Consider the following 12129-nt stretch of genomic DNA (forward strand, 5'->3'; position numbering starts at 1 on the left):
GGGCAGCAGCCTGAGAGAAATCTGTATTTAACAGATTTTAGTTCATTCCGTAGCTATGCTATGCTGTAACAGTGAACAGTAGGTGCTTTCTAACCTAAAAAGTTTCTTCCTGTGCATATTTTTGTTTAACAAACAACCCTGTGAATTATTAATCCATTTTTAAGATGAAGAAGCTGAGACTCATATGGACTGAGACACTTGTCTAAAAATATCTAGACGGTAAGTTGTGCAGCTAAAGCTGGGATGCAAGTCTTCTGACTCTGTTTTTGCACTAGGTAGTATTGCTTATTCAAAATTCCAAGATAATACACAACACATGTAAACCTGACATTGGTATATTCTTTTGCTAAGGTTGGAGAACAGGATGAATGAGCAGAGAAGAAAGGGGTCAAAAAGCCCCATCCTGCCTCATTAAGACAATTCAATGAGCTTTGGTTTCAACACTGTTCAATCAATAAGTGCTGTCTCTAATCCCTCACAAAATGTCAAATCACTTGAAAATGGTAGTGTAATGTATATTTGAGTTATGAAAAACCAGTAAACTGTACCTAAGACTATACATCTGAATTTAATACCCAATACTCGCTTATATACTCATACATAAATATGAGAACACACACATACCTCGCTTTAATATCATTTTTACTTGCAGAAGGTGCTTAACGAGAGGCAGTCTAGGAAAATGGAACACCAGTGGGGAGCCAATCACTAATTTTGGTGTTTGCTCCTGTTCAGAAAATATCCAGGTAAGATGGAATTTCATTTCAGTGAAGTAGGAGAAAGAAAGGAATAAATATTGAAACTTGAAAGATCTATCCAGGTTGCCAAAGAGTCAGTATAATTTCATTTTATGGAAGGAAGCTAGTAGCTCAGAGATGTGGAGCAGGGCAGCTCAAAAATATTGCCTTTGAACTTCAGGTCACTGTTTTAAATCCATCTCAGAACAAATTTCCAAGGGCAGGTAATTCGACGACAGTCTTTGTGGAAACCAACTAAAAATGAAATTTTGGTCTCAGTTCAGTTCTAACTGGAAAGCTCTATGTTTCAGACAACAAAGCCAACCATAACTGCCATATCTAAAAACACAGTGAGACTGTTTGGTGGTTAGCTGGCAAGTCAGTAATGTGTAAATCCAGAACAGAACTCCATTTCTAAGGAGCACCTCCAGCCTGCAAGAAAAACCCATGTCCTGAAAGAAACAGAAAAGATTATCCAACCATCCCTTACCCCGTCTGTATTTTATAGATACACACCTTCCTTTTCTAAGCCTGTCAATTCAACATACTTTTAAGAAAACCAAATTCGCTGGGGAAATGAAACATTGTGGAAGAGAAGAAGTCACTGTTCATTTCTGAGAGTGACTATGTTGTCAACTTACTTTCCCATAGGAACGGAATCTAGCAATGTTTTAATAGTGTCACATGATTCAACCCTACATTGTTTGTACAATATTTTAGAATGAAACTGTTTTCTGTAAACACAACCTATTTTTGTGTTTGCATGCAAGAGAGTTACAGTAAGAGCTGGGATCCCACAAGCATCTTTTGGAATCCTTGCATACTTCAATATCAGTCTTACCCAGTACTCAAAGAGTTTCCTAATCCCTCATGTAATCTAGTTAATTTCTGAAAATTCCTCATGTATTTTCTTTAGTTCACAGTAAGAGTCAACTAACTTAGTATTTAAAATTGGAATACGGATAAATTTCGTTAATCAAAGGAAAAGAGAGAGAGAGTCAAAGCAAGAAAGAGACTTTTTAATTATAGAACAATCTGATGGTTACCAGAGGGGGTGGGGTGGGGGGATGGGTGAAATTAAGGAGTGCACTTGTGATGAGCACAGGGTGGTGTATGGAACTGTCGAATCACTATATTGTACACTGAAACTATTATAACACTATTTTAACTAACTGGAATTAAAATAGAAACTTAAAAAAATAAAAATAAATAAATCACCAAATACATATATGTATTATATATAAATATTTTATACGTATAAATGTACAGTATATATATATATATATATATATATATATATATATATATATATATAAAATGTGTGACAGTACCTACAAATACTGAAGATATATGATCCTATGGGATCAGCAATTCCATTTCTGTTATATACCCATCAGAAGTGTGAATACGTTCACCAAGAGGCATATACTAGAATATTCATAGCAATACTATTTGTAATAGCTACTCAGATTCCCACCAACAGTAGAGTGGATAAATCAAATGTAATCTGTCTTCACGCTGGAATTCTGTATACAGCAAAATGAGAATGATTAATCTACAACTACACACATCAAATGGAGGATTCTCACAAATGAATGATGAGTGGAAAAAGCCAAATACAAGAGAATATATATAATACAATTCCATTTATATAAAGTACAATAACATGCAAAACTCTTCTGTGCTTGTTACTTTGGGAGTGGTAGTTGTTCTGTTTCCTGATCTGGTTTCTGGTTACATGGTTGTGTTCAGTTTGTCAAAATGTATCAAGCAGTGTACTTATATGTGCTTTTCTGTACATACAATTCAACAAAAGATAAAAGCTAAAAAACTACATTGCATACATAAGTGTGTCTCTAATTATTTGCGGAACAAGTAGCGTTCTAGAAATGTGATCTTCAAGTTGATCCGACCTGATGTAAGGTGAAAGTCAGCATTTATTTTTTAGAGCAATCTGCACCTTGATGTTCTCAGGGCACACTTGTGGTCCAAGCCTCAGGCTCTGGGACATCATGTGAAGGGATGGAAGGAAAAATTGGAAAAGTGCTAGGCTTCTCTGGCTTTATGTCAGAGAATCATGGGAAGCTTCAATGGAAAGTAAGTGGTCAGGAAGTGCAGAAAGCTAATACACATACAAGTAAGTGGTTAAAACTAAGCTCTGAGGTTAGTTAATAGTGATGTACCAATACATTTAATTTTGACAAATGTATGATAGTAATTTAAGATGCTAACAATGGGGAAAACTGGGTGAAGGGTATACAGAGACTCTCTGTATTAAATTTTAAATATATCTATGTGTGTCTGTAGACATATATAAGCACATTTGCAATATATATAAACTTTATTTTGGAATAATTTTACATTTACATATGTAAAGAATAGATTTAGATTTATTTAAAATTAAGTTATGTAGATTTAGATATATGTAAACTTGAACTTTTATACCAAGGTTTGTACCTTAAAAACAATACAACACACACTTTCATCCACTGCTGTCACCTGAGAACTTATGTCTGTCTGTTAATGTTTTCTTTTCAATTCAGAGCAAATGTTTTTTTGCTTTCCCGTAAATCATTGAGTGAATTTTAAGTCATCTTAGAGTTTAATCAAACTTGTCAGTACAGTGAAAAGAAAATCACATGTTGGTTAACTTGTATTCTTTTTGGCTTCAAGTGAGTCGTAAACCTATGCATGTGCTCCACTATTTGGTCTAATTTCTTGGCATGGGAAGATGTCTTCCTCTTCAAAGCTCTTCAGAGTCAGAAGACGGTCTTATCAGACTCTACCTGTTGCAATAATAGACAAATCATGAGACCAAACCTTCTTGATATTGTCTATTTGATTTGCAAAGAACTTAATTTTTAACTTTATTTTTCAGGAGTGTCCTAAATTTAATTATTCTCCACCTCATAGAAGAACTTACTCTTCTCAAATAATTTACAACCTCACTGGACACCGCTTGGAAAATTATCTAATATCAACTGCTAATGAATTTATGCAAAAAAGGTAAAAATACTCTGTTTATGACATTTAATTTAGCCTGTCTTGCTTTCAAATTTTAATGGTAACTGCTTCTTGAACTTGAGACAATACATGAAAATTTCTATTGATTATTTTTACCCGGTTAAAGTCTCTATTTTATCTAAATAATCTTATGTATTAAACCTTTAAAAAAATTTTTCAGTTCCCTCAAATTAAGACTCATTTGAGGAAATTGAAAAGCTTTGTTTTTTAACAAAAGTGTATTGTTAAACTTGTACATTTTTTTTTCCCTTGAAGCAATAACGTTATTGACTAGATTATGCCAATTTGGACAGTTTTAAGGCATAGTTTTAGGTGACAATCTGCCTTATTTACAATATGAATATCTCAGATTTAGATTATGATATCTGTGTGTGGGTAAAATGTGTCCATATGTGACAAGGCCACAGGCCTTGTACCTAAGCCACCTAAACATTTGCTATGGATGTAAGGTTGGTAGACTTCTATTTGGGGTACTGTGGATGGACCTGGAAGACACTATGCTAAGTGAAATAAGCCAGACACAGAAAGGCAAATACTGCATGATCCCGCCTATAATGTGGGATCTGAAATAGTCAACTCACAGAAGCAGAGAGTAGAATGGTGGTTGCCAGGGTCTGGGGATCAGGGAACATGGGGAAATGTTGGTCAAGGGCTACAAAGTTTCAGTCATGCAAGAGATTCTGGAGAGCTAATCTACAGCAATGTGACTGTAGTTAACAATACAGTATTGTAGACTTGAAATGTGCTAAAAGGATAGATCTTCAGAGTTGTCACTACACACACACACACACACACACACACACACACGTGCATGCATACTCATACAAAAAGAAAACGGTAACTATATGAGGTGATGGATATTTTAATCAGCTTGATTGTGGTGATTATTTCACAGTGTATACACATATCAAACCATCAAGTTGTACAGCCGAATATATACAATTTTTATTTGTCAGTTGTACCTCAGATAAAGTTGGGTCATGGGGAGTTGGTCATCTTGTAATAGCTATATAGTTTTCTCCTTTCCTTCATCTCTTCCGTCTTTTATTTCTCAATGTACATAACTGACTGATGTTCACTGTAAAATAATTACAAACTACATACACGCAGAAAGAAAAAGGAATCTCTCTATATCCACGTATAACCACTATTGATTGTATATCCTCCAGACATTTTCTAGACACAGATACCTGTAAATATTTTCAATTATAAGCATTATTATTATAAGCAGGCATTTTATTATAAACAAACATTTCTAAAACCTGCTTTTTAAAAAATAAGGAATATACTGCCATGTTCTTTGTGTGTCAAAAGTATAGCTCTGTAGATCACATTTAGGATGATAGTCACAAGATTAGTCTAGTGTGACTAATTTATTTAACTCAACCATATTTAACTCAACCATAATTTGGGATATTTAATCTGTTCTTAAAATTACTGCTTGGTTTTTTAAGTCCACTTTTTATTTTCAAGAGACTATGAACTGACAAGCACCAGGCAATTATATAGGCATGATTCACCTTCAAATACCCAAGAAGAGAAAAAGTATATCACCAGGGGACAAACCAGGGGGGAAAGTTTGGAGAATAAAAGAAATGAAGCCATTTGAAAAAAGATGAGAACTGATCTAATATCACCTTAGTGATAAATTACTTCTTTAAAAAGGAATGTTAAGGGCAAAAATACTATAATTTTTGAGATGGTGCATGATCCAGGTAAGTTGGCAGAATTGGTTAGATTATATATCACTTATTTTCAGAATGATTAGTCCACATTTGCAATTGCTTAAAATGACTTTTTACTTCTAGTTACAGTGTCTACCTTAGACTAAAATATAATAAAAGATCAATAAAAAAGTAAAATATTTGTCAGGCAGTATTTATTTCATGCTATAAATGTGTTCCTAATGGAAAGAAAACATTGAGCCTTTAGTTAAACATTTTAGATCTATGTATAAATGTTTTCTCCATTAAAACAAATGTAAGTTTTGTTATTCTTATATATAGGTATGGAGGTTGGAGTTTTGGGTTGCCTTTGACTAAAGACCTTCGTTTTGATATAACAGCAGTTCCTGCCAATAGAACACTTGCTAAGGTAAATTATGACCTTCCCTCTGGGATGTCATACAAATGAGAATGTGAACTTGAAATGCTCAAGCATTTTGATGAAGTAAAAATAAAACATGAGTGCAATCAATTTGAGAAGCGTTTGGCATAATGCTTTCCCCATAGCACTGGGGTTCCAGTCCTGTGTATTTACCCCAGGGAAACTTGGATACACAAGTACCGGGATACACATACAAAAATTTACAAAATAGTGTTTCTTACATTAGCTGAAACAGAACCCGAAATGTCCGTATACAGCAGAATAAATGAATTGTTGTATCATTCAGTAGAACTTTCAGGAGGTGCCTGGGTGGCTCAGTCGGTTAAGCATCCAACTCTTGGTTTCAGCTCAGGTCATGGTCTTACGGTTTCTGAGTTTGAGCCCTGCATCAGGCTCCATGCTGACAGCTCGAACCTTCTTGGGATACTCTCTCTCTCCCTCTCTGTCTGCTCCAACCCCATTTGTTCTTTCTCTCTCTCTCTCAAAAAACAAAAAAACAAAAAACAAAGAATTTTCAGCAGTGAAATGAGCTTAGTTCCATAAGTAGGTAAATATCCCAAACATTATTAATAAGCAAAAGAACACTTAACTATCATTTCATTTACTATAAACTTTAAGAGTAGGCAAAACTCGGGGCTCCTGGGTGGCTCAGTCAGTTAAGTGTCCAACTTCAGCTCAGGTCATTATCTCACGATTTACAAGTTCTAGTCCTGCATTGGGCTCTGTGCTGACAGCTCAGAACTGGAGCCTGCTTCAGATTCAGTGTCTCCCTCTCTCTCTGCCCCTCCCCTGCTCATCCTCTGTTTCTCTCTCTCTCAAAAATAAATAAACATTAAAAAAAAAATAAAAAGAGTAAGGCAAAACTCAATCATATTGTTTACAGAGACTATTGTGATTTTGATTTTGAAGAACACAGAATTCCGGAGATGTTCTGGATACTGGCAATTTTTGTTTCTTTTTTAAAAATTACTTTAAAGTTTATTCTGGGGAGAGGGGAGAGAGAGAGAGAATCCTAGGCATGCTCGACACCATCAGTGCAGAGCCCAACGTGGGGCTCAAACTCACAAACCATGAGATCATGACCTGAGCCAAAGTTGGAAGCTTAACCAACTGAGCCACCCCCACCCAGGCATCTCCAGTTTTTCTCTCTTAACCTGAGTGATTGTTCAATGGATGTACTCCTTTCATCATTTTTTGCTAAACTGAACATTAATGTTTTATGCGTTTTTCTTTACATATATATTATATGTGTTTATCCTTGTTTCTTTTTTTTTTTAATGTTATTTTTTATTGAAAAAGAGAGACAGAGCACGAGGAGGGGAGGGGCAGAGAGAGAGGGAGACACAGAATCCATAGCAGGCCCAAGGCTCTGAGCTGTCAACACAGAGACAGACGCGGGGCTCAAACTGGTGAACTGCAAGATCATGACCTGAGCTGAAGTTGAATGCTTTACCAACTGAGCCACCCACACGCCCCTATCCTTGTTTCTTAAAGAGCATGGAAACTTAACGGAATTTGATGAAGACAAATAATCCTGTAGGCTTTATTATTATTATTATTATTATTATCATCTAGATCATATCTATGCTTTCAAACAAGCTAGGGTCACAGAATCACACACAGAAGATGTACAGTAGTCTTAGGAATTTTAAATTGTCCTTCACATATTTCTCATTTGGTAGTAAGAGACATATATAGACTTGGGGGAGGTGGAGAAACTAATATTATTATGTTATATATATATATATATATGTTATATATATATATGTTATATGTATGTTATATATATGTGAGATATATATATGAGATATATATGTGAGATATATATATATATATATATATATATATATATATATATAACTGTGATAAGCCCAACACTAGTATCATCTGGTGCACAAACTACCTGATCACATCCTCACAACATTTCTATGCGATATTATGGAGCCTGTTTTAGCCGATTTTCATAGAAGGTCATATAGAAAGTAGACAGTAGTGTTGGAGATTTGAATGCCCTCTCTCTGCCATTTGTTCCTTTTCTTCCTCTCTCCACACACAAAGTAAACATTCTTGCATAAACAAAGAGTTCTAATAACCAATAATTTCTCTCTAAGTTAGATTTGTAATTTTAAATTATCAACTGGGTCTCTTGAATTGAGGCACACCAGTATTTTAAATCCCTCTGTTTTTGACACAGAAGGTAAAGTAACTCTCCTCCCTGTGCCTTGCAACTAAGAATAGAAAGTTAGTGTGGGAATTTCAAGGTTATCATTCTTGTTGCTAAGGACACAATGTTTGTCTGTGTATTTAATTTCTTTCTACATCCTTGCCTAGACATTATTTTATATTATTATTATTATTATTATTATTATTATTATTATTATTGAGTATGCTTTAGCTCTAGTCCCAGAGTCACTACAGACCAGCCACAGAGATGGAGATAATAACGATTTCTTCAGTTTATTTCAAGCTTTGCCTATGCAGGAGATACAGAATAACTAATAACGTGGTGCTATCATACAGAAAAAAAAAAAAAACTGTTTTCTCAATCTCTGTCCATCTCTAAATTGGAAATGTAGAGGTCTGTGGTCAGCACTCTGGGGAATGGTTCTAATCTTCAAAGATAAAATAACTCATTGGGAAATTGTTGGTCTTATTTTAAATATAAATTCTGTGAGCTGTCAGATGTAAAGGCAGCCTAATTTATTTAAACACCATACTGATCTTGCCTCCCTTTTTGGAATTTAACAGGTATGGTATGATCCAGAAGGCTATCACTCACTTCCAGCTTACCTCAACAGCTTGAATAATTTCCTCCTGCGGGTTAACATGTCAACATATGATGCTGCCCGACACGGTAAAGTTACTTACACAGAAGCTTCTTGAATTGCAACTTTTGCCTCTCTCCATATAAAAATGCATATAAGATTCCGTTTCCTCCAGGTATTTTATGGTATCTAAATCACAGATCTTTAAAAGGAGTCTGAAAGTAGTAACTACCACCAGATGGAACATTCTAGATAATTTCCTTAACTTTGGGTTAATTTAGTTTCCTCATTTATCAAATCAGGATAATAAAGCTTACTTCATGCTTATTTCTGGTCTCACATCTAGTAGCTATTACTCACAAGAAAACATTTTATTACTATTTACTTGTATATAGGCTAAGAATTAAAAATAATTAATGTTGATAAATCTAAAGATGAAGCCAAAACTTTTAAACTAAGAAGTTCTACACCTGATCATTAATTGAGCACTTACCGTATAATATATGCTTTATATGAAAAATTGCTAATCCTTACAAGTAGCCTTTCAGAATGAATATTTTTGTTCTCTGTTACTATTTTCTAGAGCCCAGACATGGAATTTGAACCCAAGTCTGTCTGAGTCCTGCCCCTTCAGTTTTCTAATACTTTTCGGTACTCAGCCAGATCTATTGCAGTTGGATTTCCCAAGAGGCATCCACGTGGTTTTCAAAATAGGATTTGGAGTTTTAAAAAGACGGATTTATTTTTTTTAATTCAATTACTGTCAATCAAATAATTTTATCATCTTAAGCCTTGCTCAAATTATTTTTCCTCACTGATCCTAAAAAAAATAATAATGATGATGGAAACAAATGAGTAACATATTTATTAGCCAATACTGAGTCTATAGCCTAATAAATAGGCTAACAAATAGCCTATTAAACAGGAAAAAAGACACAACCGGTCTTTTAGAAATGCCAGCGTCTGTTTTTCTTTCATCTCCTTCCTGTTGGGCATAACAATGTGTGTTGGATGTTCTTGTGATTGTAGAAGTGAGTTATAGAGTCAAACACTCATTCTAGCAAGAGAGTCTGTCAATCTTCATTTTAGAGAGAACAGCATTCCTTCCCACCTGCTATAACAGTTTCCTAGCAGGAGGAACCATGAAGAAAGTAACAAGACTGAAAGATAGTCCTTAGATCTATAGCACCAATAAAGGACATAGTCAAAAGTGACAAATTAAATTAAATGGTGATGAGTGTTAAGGAGGGCACTTGTAATAAGCACTCGGTGTTATATGTAAGTGATGAATCACTGAATTCTACTCCTGAAACCAATATTGCACTAATGTTAACTAACTAGAATTTAAATGAAAATGTGAAAGAGAATTAATTAATCAATTAATTAATTAAATGATGACTAAGGCCAGATAGGTTTTGTGTAACCTGGTTTGAAATACTACTGAGTACTTGACTTTTGGTAGGATGTCTTCATCAGAACAAAAGATACTTGTTTCTATCGAGGATAATGGAAGCAGAAGAGCTGTAGATACGACTAGGGGAAAATGTAGCATAGGTAGGCAGGTAGGTGAGAAAAACATACCTGCCACTTTTGAAGAGTCGGCTTTTGAAACCTATATTCAGGTTTCATTTATTAGTAGTATTCTTTACCAAGACTGAAGTAATCTAAATCACCCTGGATCCTAGCAGGCTTGTTGTGGCTCCTACCATTGCATGTTTTAAGTTACAGAATTTAAAGAATTAGAATTCTGGAGCATAAACTTTTTATTGACCTTCAAAGGAAATTTATTTTTTAGGTTTAAAAATAGGGTTTATGAGTTCTGTAGCAGTTAGTAGTAGTGTGCCCTTTTTTAAAAAACTTTTCTCTTTTTTTAATATTTATTTTTGAGAGAGAGAGAGAGGGAGACACGATCCGAAGCAAGGTCCAGGCTCGGAGCTTTCAGCAAAGAGCCCACCGTGGGGCTCTAACCCACAAGTCACTCAACTGACTGAGCCACCCAGGCCCCCCTTAACTTCTCTTATATAGACTCATGAAAGTGCGCTTTCCACCCTCTGTGGGAGGAGTTTGATTTTCTTCAGAGAAGAAATCATGTCACCCTAAAATACTTTCATTGTCTTGTAATGCACATATGGGATCTGCCATGGTAATATTGTCTTTAAAAATCAACTCAATTACTCTCCGGCCACCTCCCTCCCCCTATGACACTAGCTGTTTTAAAGCATGTTTGTTGAATTCTGCATTAATTAGGATTTTGCTTTAGCTATAAAATTGATTTTCTTTGAATTCTAACATGCTAGTAAAAATCTTTTAATTAGTTTTCCTTTGCTATGTCAATAACTATTATTTTCATGTGGTTCCCTCTAGTGGTTAATTTAACATGAAAATTCTGTTTTCTTCTCAAACAATAAAGGTTTGCTTGTTTCCCCTAACAATTGTTCTACAATGAGGCTCTTTTCCAAACATACGGACATATTGTTCCCTCTACGCTCCTGTTTGTTCTGACCCTTTAGTGCATTAGTAGTAATGATCAATGGAAAGCACCTGGTTTTAGATGTATGCCCATAGAGACAACAGAAACAGATATGTTATTTTTAATGTATATTATATATGGGGGAAATAATTGAAATTTTAAGGTTCAATATGATGTAATAAGTATTCATTGACTAATCACTGTAGTCAGGACATTATGCTGGATACGGTAGAACCCACAGAGAAGATTTTTATACATCCTCAACCCTAATGCATTTACTTGATCTTTCTGCTAAAAATATCTATGAAACACTTAGTTTGGCAGCATTTTTCATAGTGGAGTAAACGCATTTGCAAAGATTCCTCTAGTGAAATAATGTAGTTCTTGATTCTGAAATACAAGAAAGAAATAAAAGAAATGTTTTTCCCCTGCCTATATTATAATTCAACAATAAGGTTTAAGTAGGGCCCCAAGGAAAACTGAATCTCAGTAAAAAGAGAGACTGTTAATTTACACAAAAGATAAGAAAAGTGCATTCCCCCAATGATGTGATTAAAGTTACAGGCCAAATTGATTATTATTGGTAGTTTCTTTGTTTTGCTTTAATTACACTTTTTTTCTTTAACATGTAACAATTGCAGAATTCAACCTCAAAATATGTTACATTCTACTCAACAAAAATTATAAATTTAAGTTAATGGAGGGAATATAACTTTAGAATAATTTATATTTGGCTGCTGTGAAAGGGTCTTAATATCTTGATATAATAAACATATACTGCATGAGCAGTAAGTGAGAAAGTTCTTGCTCAGCTTATGACTCTAATAAAACAAATATTTAAGAGACAGCCTCACTGCCATTCCCTACTATTCTTTTCCAAAGTTACTCAGACAGTATAGACTTTGTCTTCACACTGTAGTCCCTTGGGAAACTTTTGCCAGCCCATTTTTGACTATGACTAATGATCATCCTCTGATAAGCGGAGAAAAGAATCTTGTTTCTAACTCAGAAACTATAACTGATTATG

At 34.7% G+C, this 12129-nt stretch overlaps 1 protein-coding gene across 3 annotated transcripts in view; it reads left to right on the forward strand.

Annotated features, from left to right (window-relative positions):
- The window catches only part of ABCA12 (ATP binding cassette subfamily A member 12), a 275110-nt gene that overhangs the window by 241376 nt on the left and 21605 nt on the right, over positions 1-12129 (forward strand). For 2 of the 3 annotated variants that reach the window (XM_058705980.1, XM_058705961.1), the window contains exons 36-39: positions 653-746; positions 3616-3743; positions 5768-5855; positions 8616-8721. In XM_058705980.1, coding sequence (XP_058561963.1) covers positions 653-746; positions 3616-3743; positions 5768-5855; positions 8616-8721 — 416 coding nt within the window. The remainder of the gene's footprint in view (positions 1-652; positions 747-3615; positions 3744-5767; positions 5856-8615; positions 8722-12129) is intronic. The other variant, XM_058705972.1, reaches the window with a different exon arrangement.

Source organism: Neofelis nebulosa, chromosome 2 (assembly GCF_028018385.1).
Source record: "Neofelis nebulosa isolate mNeoNeb1 chromosome 2, mNeoNeb1.pri, whole genome shotgun sequence".
Classification (NCBI taxonomy): domain Eukaryota; kingdom Metazoa; phylum Chordata; class Mammalia; order Carnivora; family Felidae; genus Neofelis; species Neofelis nebulosa.